We start from the raw sequence: 25,543 nt of genomic DNA on the forward strand, positions 1-25,543 counted from the left end.
TTTTCGAGTTCCAATATGAAGTTTACATATTTCTAAAGCAACACATCCCTGTAGTAGGCAGAGTAGATTCATAAATATTGTATTACTAAAGTTAAGGACTATGCATTCCAGACTCATTCTGTGACATGGCATTCATGGATACCTGGTGGAATTTGTTTCTGCAGCAAATAACCTCAAAATTCTGTTTTCTGGGGTACTTTAGTAAGATCATCATAGCATAACTTAATGACCTATTTTTAATAACAGTGGGTAAAATCACAGGGTTGTAATTGAAACTTAAATGCTGGTTTGTAATGCCAGTTACCTCAGCAGTGATGATAACTTTTCCCCTCTGAAAATTAAGTTGTGGAAATTGTGAGTATCTGAAGATGTCTATCAATGATTTCTATTATAATAAAATGGAAATTAGTTTCTAACCCGAACTGAGGTTGTGGATGTTAGGTCTCACCTAGAAAAAGATAGAAAAGCAGAGAGAGGCCATCTTTCCTGACAGCTCCGAGGGGTTTTCCTTTTTTTGTCCTCCTTCCTTCTCCACACTTTATTCCTGCAAGTGTATGTCTGATAATTATGACTTACTAGTTTACTTAAAACATATATTTTAGAGATTTAAGAAATAATCTTATTAGCATTCCAAATTAATTGTGACATGGTTATCTCTTTGTGCACCAATATTATAACTGGAAATAACTTTAACTTTTCTTAAGTTCAGATATATTTTAGTATGTTTTCTACCAGGATTTGCCTAATGTAGTTGGTATGATGCATTTAGCCTTTAAATTAGAGAATGACAATAGCTGATAAATGACCAGAAAGCTATTTTTAGCCTGAATAGATCACATCCATATACATGAAGTTATAAGCCTAATTAATGTTATTCTTGGCGAGAGTTCTTCCAAGTGTGGGAGTTGGCTAACTACTTCCTTTGTGAATAAAAAAATGACATTTGTTTTTGTTATAGTTGCTTAAAGCATGTGATTTTTAAGTGATTGGATTATAAAGATTTAGATGGGGAATTTTATGCTCTGTAAAACTTATAAATAAATATTTGTTCATAACCAGTTACTATACGAAGGGCCCAATGCTATCTATCATTATCTTCTACTAGAGACCAGTGCATTCAATTCATGCACGGGCAGGGGCGTTCCCTCAACCCAGCCTGCACCCTTTCCAATCCAGGACCCCTCGGGGGATAACCGACAGTTGGAAGTCCCTCTCAAAATCCTGGACTGCTGGCTTCTAATCACTCACCTGCCTGCCTTCCTGGTTGCCCCTAACTGCCCCTTCTGCTGGCCTGGTAACCCCTTCTGGACTGGTCAACCCATTTCCCCTCCCAACCAGCCTAGTTGTCCCTCACTGTCCCCCCTGCCAGCCTAATCACTCCCAACAGCCCCCCTGCTGGACTGGTCACTCCCAACTGCACCCCCACCGGCCTGGTCGCCTCTTACTGCCCCCCTCCCCGCTTTGCTGGCCTGGTCACCGCATTCATCCTGCTGTTTCAGTTGTTTGGTCGTCCCTCACTAACTTCCCTGCAGGCCTGATCTCCCCACACAGCCTGCTTGTACAGATGGGCAGGGCTTCCTGTGAGATGAGGCTCACAAGAGTAGATGGGGGCTTGATGCTGCATCTCCTCCCATGCTGGCGGTGGTTTGAACACTGCATCCCCGTGGGCACTGGCAGGGGCTTGACGCTGAGTCCCCGTGGCGCCGGCGAATCTGGATCTCTTGTGATTTCGAGTTATGCATGGGTGTGCGGGGCTGCATGTGCGGCAAGGCGCACGTGGGTGGGCAGGGTGCGTGCATGGTGAGGAGCTCCTGGGTTGGCAGGGACTTGACTCTGGGTCTCGCAGTGCCAGCGGGACTTGATGCTCTGTCCCCACGGGCACCCGCCCAGCTCTGACAGGAGGGAGGAGGGAGTTGGATACCCGCACTCAGGACTTGACTCTGGGTCTTGCAGTACTGGCAGCGGGACTTGAAGCTGGATCCCTGGGGTGCTGGTGGGGACTTGGTGCTGTTCTTCCCTGGGTGCCAGCCCAGACTCTGACAGGAGGGAGGAGGGAGCCAGATACCCACAATATTAAAGTATTTCCTATAATTAATTCCCTTTTAATATGCGTGAATTTCATGCACCGTGCTAATAGTGTTAAATAAAGATACATACTTTTAATCTGCTTTCATTTCCATCAGTCTCAGTACTTTTAGCATTGCTCATAATTGTTGGTAACAAATTTTCTCAACTTTTGTTTACTTGAAGATATCTTTATTGCTTTCATCTTTGAAGGATAAATTTGCTAAATAGAAAAATCTAGTTTGGCTTTTTTTTTTTTTTTCCTCTCCAGCACTCTAAAAGTCTGTTGTCATAACTCCCACACCTCTGTATTCTGCACTTGCACTGTGACATGCCTATGTGCTGTTTCATTTATATTCATTCTTCTTGGAGTTCAGTGTAGGTTAATGTTTTTAGTCAAATTTGGATAAAAATCTGCCATTTTTTCTTCAGCTATTTTTTCTTTGCAGTTTTCTCTCTCCTCTCCTGCTGGGGCTTTAATTACCTGTATGTTAGATTATTTCACTCTGCTCCACATGTCATTGAAACAGTGTTATTTTTCAGTCTTTTCTCTTTGTGCTTCTGTTTGGATAATTTGTTTTAACTTGTATTCAAGTTCACTAAGCTTTTCTGCCCCAGTGTTTCATATGCTGTTAATACCATCTATTTCATATATTGTATTTTTTGTTATATTAAGTAATTCAAACAGGAAAGACAGGTAAAAAGTACAGTGAAATAGACATCTTTCTTTTCCAGGTGTGAGTGTACACACCAGCAGCAGTTATTCATGTATCCTTTCATATCCACATTCATTTTTATATTTTGACACAAATGAAAGTAAATGATATATATGGTACTCCTGGGATTTTGATTTTTGATTATTTAAAAAACTTGGTATCTTGTAAAGTTTTTTAGTCTTCAAATTTGTACCCTTCCCCTTCCTTACCAAAAGGAATTAAGAACACTGACTATCAAGAAATAATAATTTTAAAAAAAGCACTGGCTATCATATTTCTAGAAATAGTTTTCTATTCTTATTGTTATTCTTTTCAGCTTTGGTATATATAAATCTGACAACTAGTGGTAGTTCAGAAATTATTTTGTTTCCTCTTGGCTATGATTATTTTGGGGGGCAGTAATCTTTATTGAATTCCTACTATGTACTTTGCCTTTAGATACTTTGCTTTATTTACTTAAACATTGTTATATATCATTTCTTGCTTAACATTACTATTTAAACTATATCATTGTAACAATAAATTAACAACACTTTTATAAACTCAGTTGTTTTTTTTTAAACTGGGCTTCTTTTGTTCCCTTTTTAAAGTTTTCATTGTGGAAGTTTCAAAACGATTACAAAATAAAATGGTGTAATAAACCTTGAATTGCCCGTCATTAGGCTTAGTAATTAACAGCAATAGCTAGTATTTTTTTCATTTACCATCCTAAGCACTTCCCCCTCCATACTATTTCAAAGGAGATTTCAGATATATTATTTCATTAATATGTTTTCATTCTATATGCTCCAAAAGATAAGGGATGTAAAAATTTATGTAATCACAATAATTTTAAGAAATGGAAAAAAGCAATTTCTTAAGTGATCAAATATCCTATAAGTGTTTAAATTTCCAGTTTTCTGTAGTCTGTTAATTTTTAAATATTTTAAATTCAAGACAAATAAGTTTTACATATTTTATAGGTTCATGTCTTTTATGTTCTTTTGATATATAGATATTTCCAAGTCTCTTTCTCTTTAAAAAAAAAAAAATATTTTATTGATTTTTTACAGAGAGGAAGAGAGAGGGATAGAGAGTTAGAAACATCAGTGAGAGAGAATCATCTATCAGCTGCCTCTTGCACACCCCTTATTGGGGATATGCCAGCAACCAAGGTACATGCCCTTGACCGGAATCGAACCTGGACCTTTCAGTCTGTAGGCTGATGCTCTATTCACTGAGCCAAACTGGTTTCAGCAAGTCTCTCTCTTTTTTTTTCTTTGCAAAATACTTGTCAAAAACTTTGTTGTTGTTGATGTACAAAATTTTCTACCATTGGTCTGGTTTTTGTTGTTGTTGTTTTTTAATACATTTTTATTGATTTTAGAGAGGAAGAGAGAGAGAGAGAGAGAGAGAGAGAGAGAAAGAGAGAGAGAGAGAAATATCAATGATGAGAGAGAAATATCAATGATGAGAGAGAATCATTGCCCAGCTGTCTCCTTAACACTGCACACTGAGGATCAAGCCTGCAACCCCTGCATGTGCCCTGACCAGGAATCAGACCATGACCTCCTGGTTCATAGGTCGAAGCTCAACCATCGAGCCAAACCAGGTGGGCCATTGGACTGTTTTTAGATGCTCAAATATATAAATAGATTTCTTTAAAGGTTGTTTTAACTGATTGCTTTTAAATTTCCAGATGTTCTTTAGATATTATTAGATTATATTTGAACATGGGTGTTTTGTTTTTGTTTTTTGTCTAACATAGCTATGGCTTGGTTTTATATGAGTTACTAGTTATATATATGTGTGTAGATTTAAAATATGGCATATTATTTGAAATAAAAAAAGACAAAAATCAGATGAAATTAGGGGCAGGTAGCTGGGAACCTGCACGTTATAGATGTTTGTGGGTTCTGTAGTAGAAAACTGAAATATTGAAAAATTATTTACACCCAAATGATATTTCATTTACTTATATCTAAAAAAAATTGGTTGCTGTTTTTCCTTCCAGTCTTCTGTGCCTCTAAATATTCTTACTCAAAAGGCTTTGATCTCCACCATTTCTCTTCTTCCTCCCCACATTTCTCATCTTTGTCATCTCTTTTTTTTTTTTTTTCACGTATTGAAGGATATAAATTTATTTGTATCTAGAGTAGTTTGAGATACCAAAATGCAACCAGTGAAATCTGAAATCTGAAATACCAACATATTATTTACCCCAATCCATAGTACAGTTGTCACAGTTCCTGGCACGCTCAGCTTTGTTTCCTGATGATGAATGAATAATGAGTGGGCTTCCAGGAGATGAAGGTGTGCCAAGAAGAGCCCCCAGGCACACACAGGGTGGCAGCATGCAGTTGGCCAGCTAGCTAGACTTCACTATGCTTCATTTCTATATTTTTGCTCTAGGTAAAATAGCAACACCTTTATTTAAGTCTCTCCCTCCTTTTCTTCCTTCATTTTTAAAATAAGGGCCTTTAGAAAACGTATTGTAGGGAAGAATGGATATGCTATTTGCTGACTGGGGGTTGAGGACATAGCCAGACTGAAGAGCCAGAAAGTTATTTTCACTCTTTGAGATCCACACCTCCTGGGTCTCCTCCAACCATTTCTACATCTACATCTTTAGCCTTGAGTTCAGGATGTGTGTGTTTGTGGTGTGTATGTGGACGCACGTGCGTGTATACATGTACATGTGCATGCACTCATGGGCATACACACTTGAATGTGTACCTGTATTATTCTGTTTCTGGGTTAGTAACCCAAATAAATCTGGCATTTAGCCTCTCAGTATAAAACACTCTGTCTTCATATTCCTTTCTCTTCCCACCATAGTTACCATGACTACCTCCTTCCAGTCAGTACATCAAAAATTTCAAATGGAAAGAGGAAACCAGTGCTGTCATACTCTTAATAATCGTATCTAAATCACAATGGGCAAAGTGTTTTAATGTGATTATTAGAAAGCTGTATTAGTCTATGTCAATTTTCAGTATCTTTTCACAGTAGTTTATTACATTAATAGTTTAATTTTAAATAGTTTTAAATTTTTCAAACATTGAATTTTTAGGTTGAAATTAATTTTCTAGTTTAGGGCTTACATTAATAATAAACATTAGGCCTATTTGGGTATTATACTTATGAAGAATCTGTGCTTTGGCTTTGTTTTTTCGAAGTGAAGTTTAATTGGATATCCTTAGCCCAAAGCACACAGGGAGTTCTCCCTTCCTTATCCTCCTCGGTAGCCACTAGCTTGCCAGCTCCTTTGATAAGACAGACAGATAATGGCCCTGCTGCTGCCCCTGCTGCTGGATAAAATGTTGCTGCCAAGGTATGGCTAATGAGACTTTCCCCCTGTTTGCATTTTACATAATTTTAAAGATCTGATACTATCTGTAATTTAAACATTGGTTTTCAAATTTGGCTGTATGTTGGAATCACCTGGGGAACTTTTTTAATGCTGATTTAATTGGTTTGGGGTCAGCCTCAGTGTTAGGATGTTTAAGTGCCTCTAATATTATGTGACTTTTCATACGCAGCAGAGTTTGAGTTTTGGGGTGTTGTAACACAGCCAACTTTCCAACTCCCATTTACCCCCTTGGCACAGCTCCCTCCCAACCTGTGTGAGGCTCTGGGAAGCAGACTGGGAGTTTGCTTTGCTTTTTACTTCTTAGGAAATGCGTGCCCAATCATAAGAGTCAGTGGCCTTAGCACCCTCTAGAGATAAAAAGGTATATTACCCCACTTTTAAAAGCTCAGCATTTGAGCAATGGCCTATCAAGACACAGTTCTCACCTCTATGATCACAATTAAGTAACTGCCTGTAAAATGAAACCAGATGTTATTACAGGGGCAAAAAAAAAAATTAAAAAAAAAAAATTTAAAAGCCTTAAATGGTTCAGTATCACACATTTATTTTACCTCTGTGTATATTTTGTTATTTTCATGGTCAGTTTTGATATCAATATGATTTTTTATGGAAGAAACATTGTACTTAGTTGATTCATAATTTTAACAGCACGTTGGAGTTTATGTCTACTTTTCTCTTTGAACTGTTTAATTTGCTCAGTATCACAATGGGTACATGCTTTCTGAAAAGGATAAATGAACGATTTTTCAAAGGACAAGCCATAAAAGAGTATAACAAGAGTAGCCACTTTACATGTTATTATGGAATATTTTGTTCCTGATCTTCTTTGCTATGCCTTAACTCATTATCATAATACTAGGGGCCCAGTGCATGAATTTGTGCACCTTGAAAGAACTGTGGGCCGCGAGGCTGCAGTAGGCACAGGACAGGTCCTGGCCCATCACCAGGGCTTGTGCCTGGCTTCTCACACCACAGCCCCCAGTCCCTTTTCTGCCAGCAGCCCCACTCCTGCTGCCACTCCTTCCACATGATGATGCAGGGCCCACTTGCACCCACTGACAGCATGGAGCAATTGGGGCTGGCACCAGCAGCCGGTGCAGGTGGTGGTGCTGGCTGCGGGTATGAGTGGCGGCGGCTACTGGCCCAAATTGCCCCTCAGAAGCAGGGGGCAGTGGAGAAGCCCTGTGGGGTGATCGGGGCTGGCAGCTGCTGCTTGCACCTGCTGATGGTGCCGAGCAGTTAGGGCTGGCGCTGGACACCAGCAGTGGGTGCAGGTGGTGCCATTACTGGCAGCAGGTGTGAGCGCCGGGTGGGACCATGGTGCATGGAAGCAAAGAATTTTCAGTAACCACCAGAGGCTCGCCCCAATGACAGCAACCGGCACCTACCTTGGTCTGGTGCCTTGGCTCACTTGCTCCACCATCCACCTGCTGCCGATGCCCACAGTGTTCTGCACATGCCCGCTGGAGGTCAGTGCACGTTTGGTTTGTTTTGCCGTTTGGTCTTTTTGCATATTAGGGTTTTATATTTAGATGTTAGGTTATTGTTCATGTCTTTCATCTCTGCCTTTTCCAATAGCTAGTTTGGATCTTTTTATAACCATTGAAGCCTTTTATCAAAAATTGATTATAATCTCTATCCAGTTTTTTGAGGCCCCTCAAATACTCAGCTCTCCTCCCCTATTCTTAGAACCTGAATCTCCTTTCTCAGGTTCTTCCTTGCCACTTGATCAAATGAATGGCTCTCATTATCTCATCTCACTGAATTCTTTGTCCTTCTGGAAAAATCCATATTTGGCACTCCTTCTCCATTCCTTCATCCAGGTTGCCAAACTTTGTTAGAATAAGTAACACTGCTTTGCACACTGGAACCACCAAAAATTCACGACTCTCCACACTTACAGATCCTTGGTTGCTGTTCCTTAGTGTTTTGTTGGTCCTTCAGATTGGTCTACTCTTCCATTCCCACTGTAACTTGGAATACTTCTTATCAATCTCAGACCTCTTACACAGACACTAAACTCCTTTCTCTTTGTGGACAACCATGCCTCTTATCTCAGTAAAATTTGGGTAATTGGATCTGAGCTTCCTCAAACTCATCGTTTTCATCAGCAGGCTGTGCAGCTGACCTACTACCTCCTTTTCTTTTCTCAGACCTCAAGAATCGCCCTGTGTTTCTTCCTGTTCAGAACCAACCCTCCCTCTACAGCAGCGGTTCTCAACCTGTGAGTTGCAACAGGTTGAGAACCGCTAGCCGGGGTCGCCTAAGACCATTGGAAAACACAGATATTTACATTACGATTCATAACAGTAGCAAAATTACAGTTATGAAGTAGCAATGAAAATAATTTTATGGTTAGGGGTCACCCCAACATGAGGAACTGTATTAAAGGGTTACAGCATTGGAAAGGTTGAGAACCACTGCTCTAGACGCTGGCTGTTGTCTTCAACTGTCTCCAGAACTTGCCCCTTTTATCCCTACTCTTTCTTTTATCTTTTTTCTCATTTTAAAAAATATTTTAAAATATACTTTTATTGATTTCAGAGAGAGGAAGGGAGGCGGGAGGGAGAGAGATTGAAACATCAGTGATGAGAGAGAATCATTGATTGGCTGCCTCCTACACCTCCTACTGGGGATCAAAAACCAAAACCCAGGCATGTGCCCTTAACCAGAATCGAATCCAGGACCCGTCAGTCCACAGGCCAACACTCTATCCATTAAGCCAAACTGGATAGGGAAGCTTTTTTTCTCTTTTTATTGGTTCCTCCCTTTGGGTCTATAAACACCTTTGAAAGCACACCAAACCAAATAACCTTCCCTGGACCATGTTTCTCTCTGATCCCCCAGTTCATTCTCTTCATTTCTTTGGGGATTTTTATTAGATTAACTAGAGGCCCAGTGCATGAATTCATGCACTGATTGTTTTTGGCAGGCCTGGCCCAATCAGTGGATAGGGGCCAGGCCTGTTGGGAAAAGGAAACAGCAGGAGGTTGGCTGGGGTGGAGGCTGTGAGCAATTGGCCAGTGGATCTCGCCCCTGATTGGGGTGAGGGACAGTTGGGATGGGGCTGGCTGTGGGGAAAGGCTATGGGCCAGCCAGCCCCACCCCCAAATGGAATGGGGGTGTTAATTGGGGGTCAGTGGCTGGGGAAGGGGCCATGGGAAGTTGGCCAGTTGCCCTGCTCTCAGTGGAGTGGGAATGGCTGGTCAGGGATGGGGCCAGTCAGGAAGAGGGGCTAAGGACCAATTGGGGTAGTGGGGACCCATTGGGGGTGGGATTGGCTGACGGGAGGGGCCATAGGAAATCGGGGTGGGAGAGGCCAAACTGGGGCAGGGCCAGCTCGTGGGAGGGGCCTTGGGAGGTTGGCCTGCTGGCCCCACCTCCACATCAGGCCAGTTTGTTGGCTGCAGTGGGTGTCACAGCAACCAGTTGTTCCAGTCGTTATGGCATTATGGTCACTGGCTTTTTATATATATATTATAGATATGGTGAGGTATTCCTCATCATATGATGAAGTATTCCTCATCATATGATGAAGTATTCTTCATCTCTATATTCATTGTTGAAGATTTTTGTTTGTTTGTTTTTTGCTTTAGAAATAGATATGATTTATTAAAGTACATTTTGTACATTATTTAGATTACCTTCCCTCCCTTGTCTTATTTGCTGTTACAGCTTATAATGACATGCTTTCTGCTATTGAAATACCTTTGCATATTTAATTTACACCCTACTTGGCCATGATGTTTTTATCTTTGGATATAGTTCTTGATAAAGATTGTTACATCCTTATTCATGTATGAGACTTGTCTATAGTGTTGGTATTTCTGCCTCTTTGTTCACATTTTGGTATCAGGTTATCGCAGCTTTATGAAATTATTTAGAACTCCTTTTCTATTATCTTGTGTTAGTTTAAGAAATGCTTTAGTCTACAGAATTGGAAAAAATTTGATAATAAAACCTTCTAGCCTGGCACCCTTACAAAAGGTCATTCTTTGTTACTCTGGTAAATTTCCCCGTTTCATCCATTGTTCTTATCCTACATGAGTTCTTTTCTTCTTGGATCAAGTTGAGTAATTTTAGTTTTTCTAGAATTTTTACTGGTTAGTCACAGTTTTCAAATTCATTAGCATAGAGTTGAGTCTGATTTTTTTCACTTGAAGCAATATTTTTTCAATTTGAAATATTAGGTTAGATGATCACATCATAGTTGACATTATTGTAAAATGTAAAGTATCATCTTTCTCAGTGACATAGGTCTAGAGCACATGTGTCAAACACAAGGCCCGCGGGCCAAATCCGTCCCACCAGGCCTTGCAATGTGGCCCGCACCGCGCTGTCATCACTGCACTCCGCTGCGTTTCCATCACAATGACAGTTTATGACTGTTCAGTAAACCATTCGGCCCGCGATTTAGGCTGGATTTTAGATTTTGGCCCCTTCTCTAATTGAGTTCGACACCCCTAGTCTAGAGGGATGTTTAAGATGTGTAATTTTTAGGTTCAAATATGTTTCTTATATTGGTAGATTTATTTAGCAGATTTAGTAGTGAACAGTAGGTAATATTCAGTTAGAAGAGCGTCTCTAAAGGGTTATGGGTATTGGATGCCTTTTTAACATTACTCCATTGCTATATATTTAGCCTTAGTAAAATAGCTCCCACAGTTAACAGTGAGTAAGGAGCTTGTACCGATGTGTAATGAAGGGACGTAGGAGTTAGGCTTATTCAGTAGTAAAAATAGTACAGTCACATATGGTGATTTTTTTCATTCAGATGGCATCTCTTTCAGTAAATAAAAGGCCTTTTACAGTTTATTAGGAGCTACTTCATAGAATTTCTGGTTAGCGTCTCCACTTTTTGTTTTCAGGATTGTGATGAGAGGCAGTGTTAGAACAGAGGTGGTGGGTGTCTATCAGAATAGCACGAAGAAAGGTTGAGCTGATAGAATCAAGATAGAAATTGTTTATTTCATTTAAAAAATTATTTTCCAATTACAGTTGAAATTCAACATTATATTAATTTCAGGTGTACAACATTGTGATTAGATATTTACATATTTTATGAAGTGATCAATCTGATAAGTGTAGTACCCATTTGACATCATACAAAGTAATTACAATATTATTGACCGTATTCCCTATGCTGTAATTTACATCCATGAGACTTTTTTTTTATTTTTTATAACTTTCAGTTTGTACTTCTAAATCACTTTCAAGATAGAAATAACATAAGTTGATAGATTGAATGAAGTAATATCTATTCAGGTGCTTTCAGTGTTTCCCAAACATAAAAATTATTTATAATGTTGAAGAGGATTCAGTGCTAGACTCTTAAGTGAAACCAGCAAATGCCAATTTTTAAGACTGTGTACAGGTATTTCTTTTTGTCTTTTCCAGAAAGTATCAGTGTTTCTCTCTGTCACTTGACAGGTATTGTCAGCATTTATACCATCAGTAAATTATTCAGGTCCATCTTATGTCATTATTACCGGTGATCATGAGATATACAACTATAGAGGAATGGAGTTCTGGATGCAAGATTTAGTGGTGACATAGAAGGGAAGGACAAGCTAACAATGAGGGTGTTAGAGAAGATGAAGTAAAGGGGCGACATCTTGAAGGTGGGAGACAGGATGAGGGGCAGGTTGTGGGATCACAGAGAACTTTGATGCCACATGGGAGTTCAGGCTCTGTATTTATGAACAAATTGATATTCAAATAACTGTTTGAAGTATAAATAATCTGTAAGCCCTTCCAGGAGAGCCATTCTGTTTTCTTACTATCTCTATTTTTTTCTATTGTACCTAACACAGGATAGACTACAATAAAAACACACAGCTTTTGTGTTTTTATCCTAACATGTTAGTGGGTTGGTCCCCAAAGCTGTAACGTCCTGGATCCCAAGTCTCTCACAGAGTGGTGTTTAGGCATCTGAGATGGTGAGGGAGGCATTTCACCATAGGATGAAAGCGCTTGGAGAGCATGTGCTTACTGCCCATTTGAAGATTGTTTTATTATATAATTTTTTTAATAGAGTATTTGGTCATCTTCCCTGAACCCTAATAGGTTGTTTTTTAAGAGTTCATTACAGTAAAAATGCATTGCTTACTTTACTAGTAGGTTTACTAGTAAGGTTTGAGTGTCCATTTTGCATGTATATGCATTTATAAGCAATAGCAAAAGAGAAAGTATTTATTTGTAAATGTATAGTTCTCTGTGAAATTGTTACCTCCTGAGAGAACAGTGCCATTGGGGAGGGCATGATGGAAGATGTCTCAGAACCTGAGATCCTATCCCAAATAACATGCCACCCCAAACCCCACAATTAAGACTTGTAATGAGATATATTATTGCTGGGAAGTGTTACCCTTGGTTTGGTAAAGGGAACAAGGTTAAAAAGAAATGTTGATAACTGTTTCTTATATCAGTGAATTTCAAGCTGCAGGTTTACAATCCAGCAGTGGGTTGTGAAATCAGTATAGTGGACAGGATGGCGTATTTCATTTTTAATAGGAAAGGACAGAAAGTAGAGTGTGGATGAGTTTGTTTCTGATTTATGTGTAGACATATATATGCATGTGTAATTAGCTGAAATGTAAAATATATATATTTCTTGCTCTAGGTTATGTGAAAAAAATGATAAATATTGCTTTAAAATATGAATAAATTGCCTGTGTAAACTAATTAGGAGCATGTAATAAATGACTACTTTCCCTGTAGTTTTGAATGGGTCTTCAAAACATTGTATTTTACCAGGAGAATCATAAAATAAAGGTTAAGTATAAACAGGACTTTTATAAAAATTGAAGCAAAAGCTTTTAGTAATAGCTGTTTGCAAGCTTGCTAATTGAAGATTGTGTTACCTGTTGAACTGGTGCTCTAGGTGAGTGTTGAAGTTGATGCTTATAGCTAACACAGTAAATAACCCGAATCTACTGATTTACTAGTATATGCTACTATTATACAAAGAAAAAGGCAACTTAATTGAAAAATTTAAAAACAAAGACTAGAATTTAGTGATCAAATGTAAGTTGAAGTCATTTTTGTAAGAATTTGTTATATTAAAATACAAACGGAAGGTGGCCAAACCTCAATATACTAAACAAATAGCAGCTATTCTTTTAATACATATTGTTGTGGATTTTTGTTGCTTTGAGTGGTAATTGATTCTGTTAATAAAATGTTTTATTATAACTCCAGTTTATGTTTGCATAAAGTCTTAAACACAGTATTACTACTATGACTATATGTAATATATACATACATATTATTTATGGTTCCTAAGTTTGGACAAACTTCTGGCATAGAAATAATAGTGTTTTTCCCTTTTGTGTTTTTCAAGGGCTATGTATTTAAGTTTTGTAATGTGTTTACATATTGAAAGTCTACAGTGTACTTAGGGTATTGTATTTTTAAAAACTGGGCCTTGTCCTTTAGTTACTTATATTAATACTAGTAGCCCTGCGTACATATCTGTGTGCGTGTATCTAGCTGCCACTTGCCTCAGCTGGCCATCGCCCACTGCCGCTGGCAGCTCTCCACTGCTCATACATTGCTGCCTGCACTCCTGTAGCTCTCCGCCTGCTGACCCCACTTCTAGCTTGCAACCCGCCCCCCTATAGCTTCCTCTACTTGTAGGTTGCTGCCCCACCCACCTATAGCTCTCCACCATTTGTAGATTGGTCCTGACATCGTGGAGTAACAGATAATTAGCATATTTCTTGCATTATATAGGATTATATAGGATAGATTTCATCCATGTATTTGGTATTATTCTCTTTGAAGTAACATTGCTATTGAATGTAGGATCCACTTTCTATATTTAATAAGTTCTTTTAGTGCTGTTTTCAATGAAGTGTATAAATAAGAAAAATTATATTATTTCATAAGGTTGTCCCTATAAATCTTATTCTTGATCTGATAATTAGCAAGAAGCAAGTAGACACTGCTGTGGGGAATGCATTTGTCAGGATTAAAATGTGGTTGCTTTTGATCATTGCTGATATGTAGTGTCTAATATTTCAAACTAGCTTGTTTCCTTTATTCTGCTGCTCCACCTCTGCCTTGATATGGCACACTGAATGGAGAAATATGCGACTGAAAGAAGTTTGATCAATATATCATAGGTTTTCTGAATTTCTGGCCTTTAAGGCAAGATTGATGGGGGAAGAGGCAGGTGAAAGGGCCTGTGGTGGGATCCGTGTCTTTTATTTATTTGGAAGGATGCCATTTTGGAGGTAGCATCTTCTATGGCTGGTAGTGGTAGGTTTATCATCGGAGATCATTTGAGGGCTGATTGTATATGCCAGAAGGCATAAATGGTTGAAGTATCAGTATTTTGAAAGCATTTAAACTATATTTCCATGGACTATCTAAAATACTATATAATTATTGGTACTGTATTTATTTCAGTACAAAATAGTATCTTGGGAATTTTATAGCTTTTATAATTATAATTTTAGTCATCAAATCATAGTCATCAAATATGTATATTTTTATAAAATTAAAATTAATTGTTACCCAAATAGAACATGTACTGATTTACAAAATCCAGTTGTGCCACACCTTAGATGGAAGAACTGTAGGCCCTCAGTTGCCGCCCTCTCCCGTTCCTTTTTTAAGCAGCCCTCCCGAGTCTTCCTTAGTGATTGCTCCTGGGTTATACCTAATCTTTCCAACTTTGTGCACATGTGACGTTCTTTAGTCATTAGTTATTGTTTTTTTTTGTTGTTGTTTGTTTGTTTTTTAATATATTTTTTATTGATTTTTTTACAGAGAGGAAGGGAAAGATATAGAGAGTTAGAAACGTCGATGAGAGAGAAACATCGACCAGCTGCCTCCCGCACACCCCCTACCAGGGATGTGCCCGCAACCAAGGTACATGCCCTTGACCGGAATCGAACCTGGGACCTTTCAGTCCGTAGACTGATGCTCTACCACTGAGCCAAACCGGTTTAGGCTAGTTATTGTTTTTTAAAACACTAGTAAACATTTATTTTCTGTTTCTATAGAACAGGACTTCAGAAGTGGCATAGACAGGAGGTTTTGGTTTGCAATTTCTCATGAATGTAGTCATTAGTTTTTTTATAGTGTCTCTTTAATGCACGATTCTATCCACACAATTCATAGATAAATGTGTCCCTTTATCAGGAGTTGGCAAAAGTGATGGGTGTTGTGCACTACTTAGCTCATTTCCTTTATTTTTCTTTCTTCCATGTTCGACTTAGGCCTTAGGCCATCTGTGGATTTTGCTTGCACTTTTCTAAGCTAAAAATCCCTTTGGGCATTTACATATCTTCATCAGGAAAGTATTATTTTATTACTTTTATTAAGCAACTACATATTTTAACTATAGTTCTGTATTTTAAATGCACTAATTATGGAAAAATTAATTAATTGGAAATGGTCTTTGTGACTAAGATGATTAAATTGTAAGTATAATTTTAAAAGAAAGTATGTCATTACTTTACCAATTTATGCATATTTGTTTCATAAATAATCCATTTAACAAGTACTTATTCCTCTGTGTTAGGAACTGTTTATAGGAAGTATGTTTATATTACTGACTTCTTGTTTGTATATGATAAATTTATTTATAAAATTTTCTTTGTTTTTCTTAGACAAAATTGAAGAAGCACAAAAAGAACTTAACGGGGCAGAAGTGTCAAAAAAAGGTAAATTAAAATCAACTCCAGTATAAACTTTATTCTTGCAGAGATTCTTATATAGACACCTTATAACTGCAGCTTTGCTAAATCAATTGGTGTAAGCATATCACACACTTAAAAATCACTTTAAAAGAATTGATACCTAGCCCAGCCAGCATGGCTTGGTTGTTGAGCATTGATCTGTGAGCCAGAGGGTCACGGTTCAATTCCTGGTCAGGGCACATGCTCAGGTTGCTGGCTCCATTCCCAGTGTGGGGCATTCAGGAGGCAGCCAATCAATGATTCTCTTTCATCATTAATGTTTCTATCTCTCTCTCCCTCCTCCTTCCTCTCTGAAATAAAAATATATTTAAAAAATTGATACTTAAAAGTATGTGACTTTGCTTTATGAAATGTTTTAGCTACATAGCATTTTCTACAATAGTTTTCTACATATTAACGTATTGCTGATAGGAGTGTGATTGTTGCAGGAGTGAAAGTGCTGCTAGGAGTGAGGATTTGTTGCAGCTTTTTTGAGAGTCTGTGAGATTGTCCCATGGCAGTAATAGAACCAGTATAATGGATGCTGATGACTGCGTTCATGTGTGTGTGTATACTATATGCTCATATAATGCAGTATTTTATGAAATGACTAAGACCTAAGACAACTATAATAACCTAAGTGCTAGCCAGTGTAGGAGTAATTGAATACATTATCGTAAATTAATATGTTTGCATGTTATACAGCTTTTTTTAAAATGTTAATTATTTCAGTTGATTGTGAGAATTTGTTGCTAAATGAGAATGAAATTGAGATATAGCATGTAAAATAGGCTACAATTTTTTTGTTGGATCCAAAGCGTACAAAAGCACATGAACATGCATGTGCGTGCACACATACACACAAACACATCTATATATAGGATTTGATCAAGTTTGAAAAGATTTATATACAGATATATGTGTACAATGATAAACTTTTATTTATATGTCTTTGTGTCCTTTACTAATTACAGTGGGTATAATTTTGTATAAAAATAAGTTTAAAGGCAAAAATTGGTTTTCCTCATAGAAAGCATACATATTATTTGTCCAACTATATGAAAAATTTCAATGTACAACAGTTTGTGGGGAGGGAATACAGGAAGGTTGGTAGTTCCAACACTATCTGTTAATGAGTAAAATTGATTAAAAGGATAGAAAGTTTTTTTTATGATATTTATATTTCATAATTTATTATTACTTTGTCCCTGTTAGATCTTCTAATTAGAATGGTATATTTTGACAGAGTGAATGGATTAGCCATGTAGGATTTCAGTTGAAAGTCTTTCTTAAGAAAATATCTTTTAAATCTGGGTAGGTTCCTAACTAGGTATTTTTAGTGGGAATAATCTCTGCCTGCTCAGGTTCTCCACCCTTGGACCAGGCTGTGAAATCCCCAAGATTATTTGGTGTTGGTATGAATAGTTATGCTGTGATGTGCTGCAACCTTAAAAGAAGTGTGCTCTTCCTCCTTTTTCCTCTGCCCCCACCTCCTCCTTCCATGGAATATATGGAAGGTCCATGTCAAATAGGACCTTAAATGACATTCTTAAGGAAAAGCAAGTCTGGAAAGAGCAGAGAAGTCACCATAGCCATGCTGTCCCTTTGAAAAGCTGACTATAGATCCCTTTCCCACATTGCTGTAGGCAGAAAGCATGTAAGATACTTAGGCTATGATATAATAGATCCTAAACTTCCCTTTACATAGTTAACCTTTTTCATATCTAGTAATGACTTAGAGCTGCTTCAAGTGACAAAATAAATGTGTGCTTGTCTTCTTTTTCCTTTTTTCTTACTCCTGTGACAGTTTGAAGAACAGTGAACTGAATGCCTGGTGGGAAGGAAGAAATGGAACAAAGGTTCTAGAAAAAGAAAGTAGATAATGAGGTTTAGAATAATCTAGTGAGCTACATTTGGCAGGCTATACTTACTTAAGACCTAGGATGAATACCAAACGAGCATTGTTCTGAGCAATTCACTGCTTAGAATTACTATTTGGCTTTCATTTTTACATTCACATTCTGTGCAAATTAAAAATAAAATAGTTTTTCTCTCAAATAATTAAGGAGTTGGTGTTAAGGTGCTGTCTTTAACACCACAGGATAGAAATCTTTTCATAACATAGCTGTGGAGATTTCTTAAATCTTTGCTTGCTGAGCTATTTTATTAAAATAAGTTTATTACTTCCTTTGACGAATATACTTAAAAATCGAGTTATTTATTGATATTGATTAAAACGATTCATCTAAGATAGATCAATTTTTCACTATTTTTTTCAGTGTTTTTATTTGCTCTGCAAGTTTGACTTTTTTCTGCATCTGACTTTTTTTCTACAATGCTCACAGAAGGTTCTAAGGCCTTGTCTGCATTGTAGATTCTGTGGCCCTTAACTTATTTTAAGGTTCTTTCTCCATTCTTTTTTTTTTTTTTAACCATTAGGACAAGTAGCTAATTTATCTTCAGAAGCAGTTAACATAATGGCAGGCTTTAAAACGAAAACAAAGAACTTGCTCATTGATAGATTATTATGGCTTTCTTTCCTGTCATCTGAAGTTTTAAGGAAAGATTAATCTGTGTAATATACTGTCAAATAAACTTACTTTTGCCTATTGCACCCCAATAGAATGTAGAAGTGCATTTGTGCTAATGTATTTCATTCTTTCTTTCTCTTTATGAATGAAAACCAGATTACTTTGATTTAAATCAATTTTGGGGAAAATAGAGCATCAACATTCACACAGTTATCTAAATTGTCATTACGTTATTTCTTACAGTGCTATTTACTTGTTCTTAATGTCCAGTGTGTTTGACACTCTTTATAAAACTATTGTGCATCAGGTAAATAACATAGGGAGGCCCTGGCTGGGTAGCTTGATTGGTTAGAACATTATCCAGATATACCCAGGTTGGGTGTACAATCCCAGGTCAACCAATGAAAGCATAAATAAGTGGAATAACAAATTGATGTTTCCCTTTCTCTCTCTCTCTCTCTCTCTCTCTCTCTCTCTCTCTCTCTCTCTCTCTCTCTCTCTCTCTCTCTCTTCCCCCCCCTTCAAAGCAGTAAATATAAATAAATAAATAAATAAATAAATAAATAAATAAATAAATAAGATAGCGAATGTCACTGATGTGGTACTGGAGTAATATGTGTAAGATAAACCGAGAAAAAATAGAGATCAGTTTATTAGGAGAATGTTTATGTGCTGTCTCTTGAATCAAGCTTCAGAACTGTTTTAAAGTTTATCATGCAGTGTTTTACATATAAATTAATATATGTAAGATCTGAAATTATAAAACATAATAATAGCATGGTAGTCTTTGATGCTAATACCCAATTTAAGAATTGGCCTATTGCTAATAGTGTTGCATAAACCTGCATGCTAGTCTTTATTGCAGTCCACTGTTTGCTCTGTAGTGGTATTTACTGTCCTCAATTTAGTGCTCATCATTTTAATGGTTCTTAAAATTAATGATATATTGTTGAAGAGTTTACTTTTTAGTTATGGCTGAGTTTGAGCTTAAAGAATAAAATTACATAATTGTAACAACTTTTTTACTCAGCATTGTATCTAAGATTCACACATTTTGTTAGATGTAGCTGTTTTTTTCATTGCTGAATAATACTTCATTGAGTGCAATGATTTGTTCCTCCATTCTGTTATTGATGGATTCAAGTTACTTCTATCTTTTTGCTATCACAAACACTGCAGCTATGAATATTCTCATATCTCAGTGCACGTGTGGACTATTTAGGTAATGTCAGTAGTCAGCTTCATAAGGTGATGCTAAATTGTTTTATAAAAAGTTGAGTTGTAAGAATTCATTTTGTGCTATTCAGTACTTCGTATTGTCTGTCTTTTCATGTTGTTGTTTTTTTTCTAGTTGAGTGAATATAAAATATTATTTTGTTCTGCTTTGATTTATTTTTTCCTGAATACTAATGTTGTAATGTCAAACATGTCTTTAGCTGTACTTCTTGAAATGCTTGCTGGTATCTTTTATGCATTAAAAAAATCTTAATATATTTTAAATAACCTTTTATCCATTTTATGTGATGTAGTTTTTTGCTTGATTTTTCTTTCTTTAGAGTTCCTGTTAATAAACAGAAATTCTTGTTTTTTAATATTATCAACCTATTAATTTTTTTATTTTACCATTAGTTTTTTTGTTGTTGTTTTGTTTTGTGTTTTTTTTTGGGGGGGGGGGAAGGATTTTGTGTGCTTATCTTAATAAATTCTTTATTACCACAAGGTCGTACATATATTTTTTTCTGTTTTCTTTAAAAATATTTTCACTTTCAGATTAAAAATTCTTCTAGAGTTGATTCTTTAAAAGTATGTTGTGAGTTAGGGTTCCAATATCTAGTTTTTTGCTTATCCATTTAAATTTTAGAATTAGCTTTTAAGAAACTTGTTAGAACTTTCTTGAGATTGCATTGAATTTGGGGCAAACTGACTAAAGTCACAATTTTCAGTCTTCCTATCCATAAAGATAGTAGATAGTATATTTTTAATACTTGTATTTTTTTTTTTAAATATATTTTATTGATTTTGTACAGAGAGGAAGGGAGAGAGATAGAGAGTTAGAAACATCGATGAGAGAGAGTCATCGATCAGTTGCCTCTTGCACACCCCCTACTGGGGATATGCCCGCAACCAAGGTACATGCCCTTGACCGGAATCGAACCCGGGTCCCTTCAGTCCCCAAGCCGACGCTCTATCCATTGAGCTAAACCGGTCCCGGCTAATACTTGTATTTTTTAATGTCTAATGATTATTTCTTATATTTCTTAGAACTTTATTTGCTGGCTTTAATTGTGTGTGTGAGAGAGAGGGGGGAATAAATCATTTTCTAGCTCTTGTTGGCAAATAGAAATGCAACATAGTTTTGTGTATTCATCTTATGTCAAGCCCCCTGGCTAACCTCATTCATTCTGAAAATTTGTTCACAGATGCTTTAGAGCAGGCGTCCTCAAACTTTTTAAAGTGGGGCTCAGATCACGGTCCCTCAGAGAGCTGGAGGGCCGGACTATATGAACTACTAATTCCTACTGTAACACCTCGGCTGCGCTCACTGCCCAAAAAACCTGGCGGGCCAGATCAGACTCCTCTGCGGGCCGCATGTGGCCCGCGGGCCATAGTTTGAAGACGCCTGCTAGAGTTTCTTATAAACAGTCATATCAGCTAGGAGTAATGAAAGCTTTGTTTCTTCTTTTTTAAAATAATAATTCTTTTTTATTTCTTTTATTTTTCTTGTTTTACCCAGTTGTCTCCTATAGAGTGCCAAAAGAATTGCAGGCATTCTTGACTTGTTTTTAATGTTACAGGGAATTCTTCAAATTTCACCATTAAAATATTTGGTGTCTTTTTATGGGAGAGAAATTTAGTATTTTTGTTGGTTTGTTTTAATAGTTTAAGGAGGTTATCTTCCATTTTCTTATGAGATTTAAAACATCTTAAGGGTCTCTTTCTTAAATGCTTTTTCATAATATGTAGAAATAATCTTATAGTCTTTATTCTCATACTCAAATGTTTAAACCTTGCATTTTTTAAATAAAATGAAACCAATTTGGTCTTGATGTTTAATTTTATTAAACATACTGCTGGATTTGTTAATATTTGTTGAATTCTGTATTCATGTTCAAGAGATACTGAACATGAGTCTCTTTCTTATAATTGTCCTTGTCTGGTTTGTGTTAAGGTTATCTGAGAACAGTAGCTGCCTGCTTCCCAAGGGGGTGTTTGTTTAATATTGAAATGGTAGCTTTATAGGCATGTTTTAGAATATACTTTGACTTTTCAGAGGGGTTGAGGATAGATTTTAAGTACAGTGTGAGTGTATTTAAAACTATTCAAGCTTTCTTTTTTCTCTTCAATCCAACAATAAGTTATATATTTTTATAATATTAAGTATTCATATTTAGTGACAATAAATCACTCATGGCATTCTCCTATTCTCATTTATTTCTGATGGATCTCTAGTTATGTCTCTATTTTTTCTTTGTTAGTATTGTTCATTCATGCCTTTTCTCTCTTGATTAGTTTTGTTCGTTTATGCCTTTTCTCTTGATTAGTTTTGTTTCACCCCCTTTTTGTTATATCAACTTCTGACTTTCTTGATACTCTCTTATATCATTCTTTTCATATTTATTTATTTATTTATTCATTTTTGAATCTTTATTGTTCTTATTATTACCAATGTTCCTCATTTTTCCCCCCTCCATTGCTCCTCTCCACCAGGTTCCCACCCCACACTCTGCCCTTTCCCCATCCCCCATCGTCCTCATCCATAGTTGCACAGTTTTTGTTCAGGCTCTTCCCACACTCTCCACTCCCCTTTTCCCCGAGAATCGTCAGTTCACTCCTCTTCCATACCTCTGATTCTATTATATTCACCAGTTAATATTGTTCATCAGATTTTTTAATTCCCTTGGTTTTTAGATTCACTTGTTGACAGTTACGTATTTGTTGTTCATAATTTTTATCTTTATTTTTTCCCTCTTCCTAAAGAACCCTCTTCAGCAATTCATATAATTCTGGTTTGGCGGTGATGAACTCCTTTAGCTTTTTTTTTTATTAGTGAAGCTCTTTATCTGGCCTTCAATTCTGAGTGATAGCTTTGCTAGGTAGAGTATTTTTGGCTGTAAGTTCTTGCTACTCATCACCTTGAATATTTCTTGCCATTCCCATCTAGCCTGCATGGTTTCTGTGAAGAAATGAGCTGACAGTTGTATGGGTGCTTCTTTATAGGTAACTATCTGCTTTTCTCTTGCTTCTTTTAATATTCTCTCTTTGTCTTTTGCTCTTGGAATTTTAATTATGATGTGTCTTGGTGTGGTCCTCTTTGGATTCCTTTTGTTTGGGATTCTGTGCACTTCCTGGACTTGTAAGTCTATTTCTTTCCCCAGGTGGGGAAGTTTTCTGTCACTACTTCTTCCAGTATTCTTTCGGTATCTTGCTCTCTCTCTTCTTCTGGGACCCCCATAATTCTGATGTTGGTTTGTTTGAAATTGTCCCAGAGGTTTCTTACACTATCTTCAACTTTCTAGATTCTCTTATCTTCTTGCTTCTGTGGAGGAGTGTCCTCTGGCTCTTTATGTTCCAAATCTTTGACTTGATTCTTGTGATCTTCCATTCTGTTTTTAGGACTCTGTATGTTTTATTTCAGACAATGTATTCTTTATTTCTAGTTGATCCCTTTTCATATCCTCATAGGTCTCGTTTATTTTATTGGCCTTTTCTAGGAAATTCTTGAAAAACCTTATAAGCGTGATTTTGAACTCTATATCCAGTCTCTTCTTGTCCTCCATTTCTTTTGTTTGTGATCTGTTTCCTTGTCTCGGCATTTTCACAGCTTCCCTGAGTTGGTAGGGTGGCCTTGTGTGCTAAGGTGTCCTATATGGTTGAGTGGGTCAGCCTCCCAGTTACCTGAGGTGGACAGTCTTGGTGTAGCCCATTGATCTCCAAGCCAATTGGCTATGAGGATCAGAAGTGTCTCAGCTAGGATAGTTTCTGTATTCCTCTTGGATGCGGCGGGGTCTCGGGGTGGCACAGCCAAGCTTTGGTGAATCCCAGAAGATTGGTTGCAGGTGTGCGCACCTTTTTGGTATAGGCGTAGACAAGCTTTGGATTCCTGCCTGTCCCTCCCTAGGAGAGTCCTATTCGCAGCGAACGTGAAAGCTAGCCGCTGGAAGGGCATAATCTCGGGTGGTGCAGACAAGATTTATTCAGCCCCTCCTTATGAGGGTCTGGTTTCTGAGTCCTGCAGTAATGGCCGCTGGCTTCACACACCTCAGAGAGATCTCTGTCCACTGCCTGACAGTCTGGCCTCTCCCTGTCTGGGGCCGTCTATCAGAGAGCAATAGGCTGGTTTTGTTTTCCTCCCAAACAAGAAAGCTAGCCGCCGCGCATTAGCTGTTCGCCCTCTCTGCGCTCCACAAGCAAGCCAGCAGCAAACTCCAGTGGCTGCCTTTTCTCGCGCACAGTTCTCCTCACCTTCACAGTTCCTGAGGTTCAGCGTGCCTTCTCTCTCCTTCCCAGATGGTAGAGCCTCCTCTTAGCCAACTGTCTGGTGCTTCAGGGCGATGCTTTCCCTGTTTTCCAGTTCTAATTTTAAATTTGTTGTGGTAGGCTGCATTCAGGTGTCTATCCTATGCCACCATCTTGATTTCTCCCAGCCTTTTCATTTTTATCAAATTTTGCTATTGCTTTAACTGGTGTGGCACTCAGTTGGTTGGAACATTGACCTTTGTACCAAAAGATCTCAGGTTTGAATACCAGTCAGGGCACATACCCAGGTTTTGGGTTTGATCACCTGTCGGGCTTCTGCGGGTGGCCACCAATCATGTTTCCCTCTCAGATCGATGTTTCTCTTCCTTTCTCTCTCTCCCTCCCCCCACATCTTCTCTAAAATCATTGTTTTCAAAAACATATCCTTGGGTGAGGATTAAAAATTTTTTTTGGTGTTTATTATCTTTTCCCCTGTTTTTTGAGGGGGTTTATTCTGTTATCAAATTTCTTAAGTTGAAAACTGGGCTTATTCATTCTTAGGCCTTTATTCTTTTCTATTGAAATCACTGGTGGTCAGTGCATGTCATAGCGGCTGGACGACTGTGCCCTGGTGGTCAGTGCACCTCATAGTGAGCAGTTGAGCATCCTTAGCATATCATTAGCATATTACTCTTTGATTTGTTGAATGACCAACTGGACACTTAGCATATTAGGCTTTTATTATATAGGATGTCCTGTTTTGTCTCCTCAGTAACATATGGTACACCTAGGGTACCAAGCTAATGATATGAGGCTTCGGAGGGACCTAGCCCTGCCCAGAAAAGGAAGGAGAGCTGCTTTATAATGGCAGTGGGATAGGACCTCCACCCCCAGTCATCCAGAGTCAGGACATGTTTGGGGAAGAAAGACAGGCAGATACTTCGTGTCTCTAGCTCCATTTTCTACTTCATTCTTGTGCTCTCCCTCCATCTTTGTATTCCTACTATCTACCTACAAAATTCTCCCAGCTATACCCCCCTTACAGGGTAGCTCCTGGTTTGTTACCCCAAGTCTAAAAACAAATACAATATGACTCACCTAGGACCCAGTCCTGGCAGGAAGAAGAGAGGCAGGGCCAAACCATGCAGGTGCATCTTAAGTTTACGCTCCAGTATGGTCCATGTCATGTATACTCACATTTATTTGGTCAATGCAGAAAGGTCAAACCCAAACCGAATAAAATAAAGAACTATATTTGGTCTACTGGGAAGAATGGCAAAGGAGAATAGGTAGGAACAACAAATAATTTGGACAAATAAAGCAGTCTAACACAAGCTATGTGAGATCAGGCAACCATCATTAGCTTCTCTACGGATTCTTCCTGAATTTTAGCTACTTCAGATATATTTGAAACTATGAAAAATGAGGAAATCAGCCTATTTAAACTTCCTCCCCTCCCAACTTTCCCTCCCAACTGCTGCCAGTTACACAATATTATTTCATCTTGACATTAAGAATACTTAAGGAAACTACAACATATTCATTGAAGTTTTTGTTGTTACTTTTGTTTTATACTTAAACTAGAGGTCTGATGCACAAAATTTATGCAAGAGTAGGCCTTTCTTCCCCCAGCTGCTGGCACTGGCTTCCCTCTGGTGCCTGGGACCCAGACTTCCCTCTGGCTGCTGGTACAGGGGATCCAGGGTTCCCTCGCAGCCCTGGCTTCATCCAGAA

At 37.8% G+C, this 25,543-nt stretch overlaps 1 protein-coding gene across 7 annotated transcripts in view; it reads left to right on the plus strand.

Annotated features, from left to right (window-relative positions):
- HIVEP1 (HIVEP zinc finger 1) overlaps positions 1 to 25,543 on the plus strand; it is a 145,969-nt gene that overhangs the window by 66,729 nt on the left and 53,697 nt on the right. For all 7 annotated transcript variants that reach the window (XM_045584270.1, XM_045584269.1, XM_045584268.1 and 4 more), the window contains exon 3: positions 15,753 to 15,806. In XM_045584270.1, coding sequence (XP_045440226.1) covers positions 15,753 to 15,806 — 54 coding nt within the window. The remainder of the gene's footprint in view (positions 1 to 15,752; positions 15,807 to 25,543) is intronic.

This window comes from Pipistrellus kuhlii, unplaced genomic scaffold, assembly GCF_014108245.1.
Source record: "Pipistrellus kuhlii isolate mPipKuh1 unplaced genomic scaffold, mPipKuh1.p scaffold_m20_p_2, whole genome shotgun sequence".
Classification (NCBI taxonomy): Eukaryota; Metazoa; Chordata; class Mammalia; order Chiroptera; family Vespertilionidae; genus Pipistrellus; species Pipistrellus kuhlii.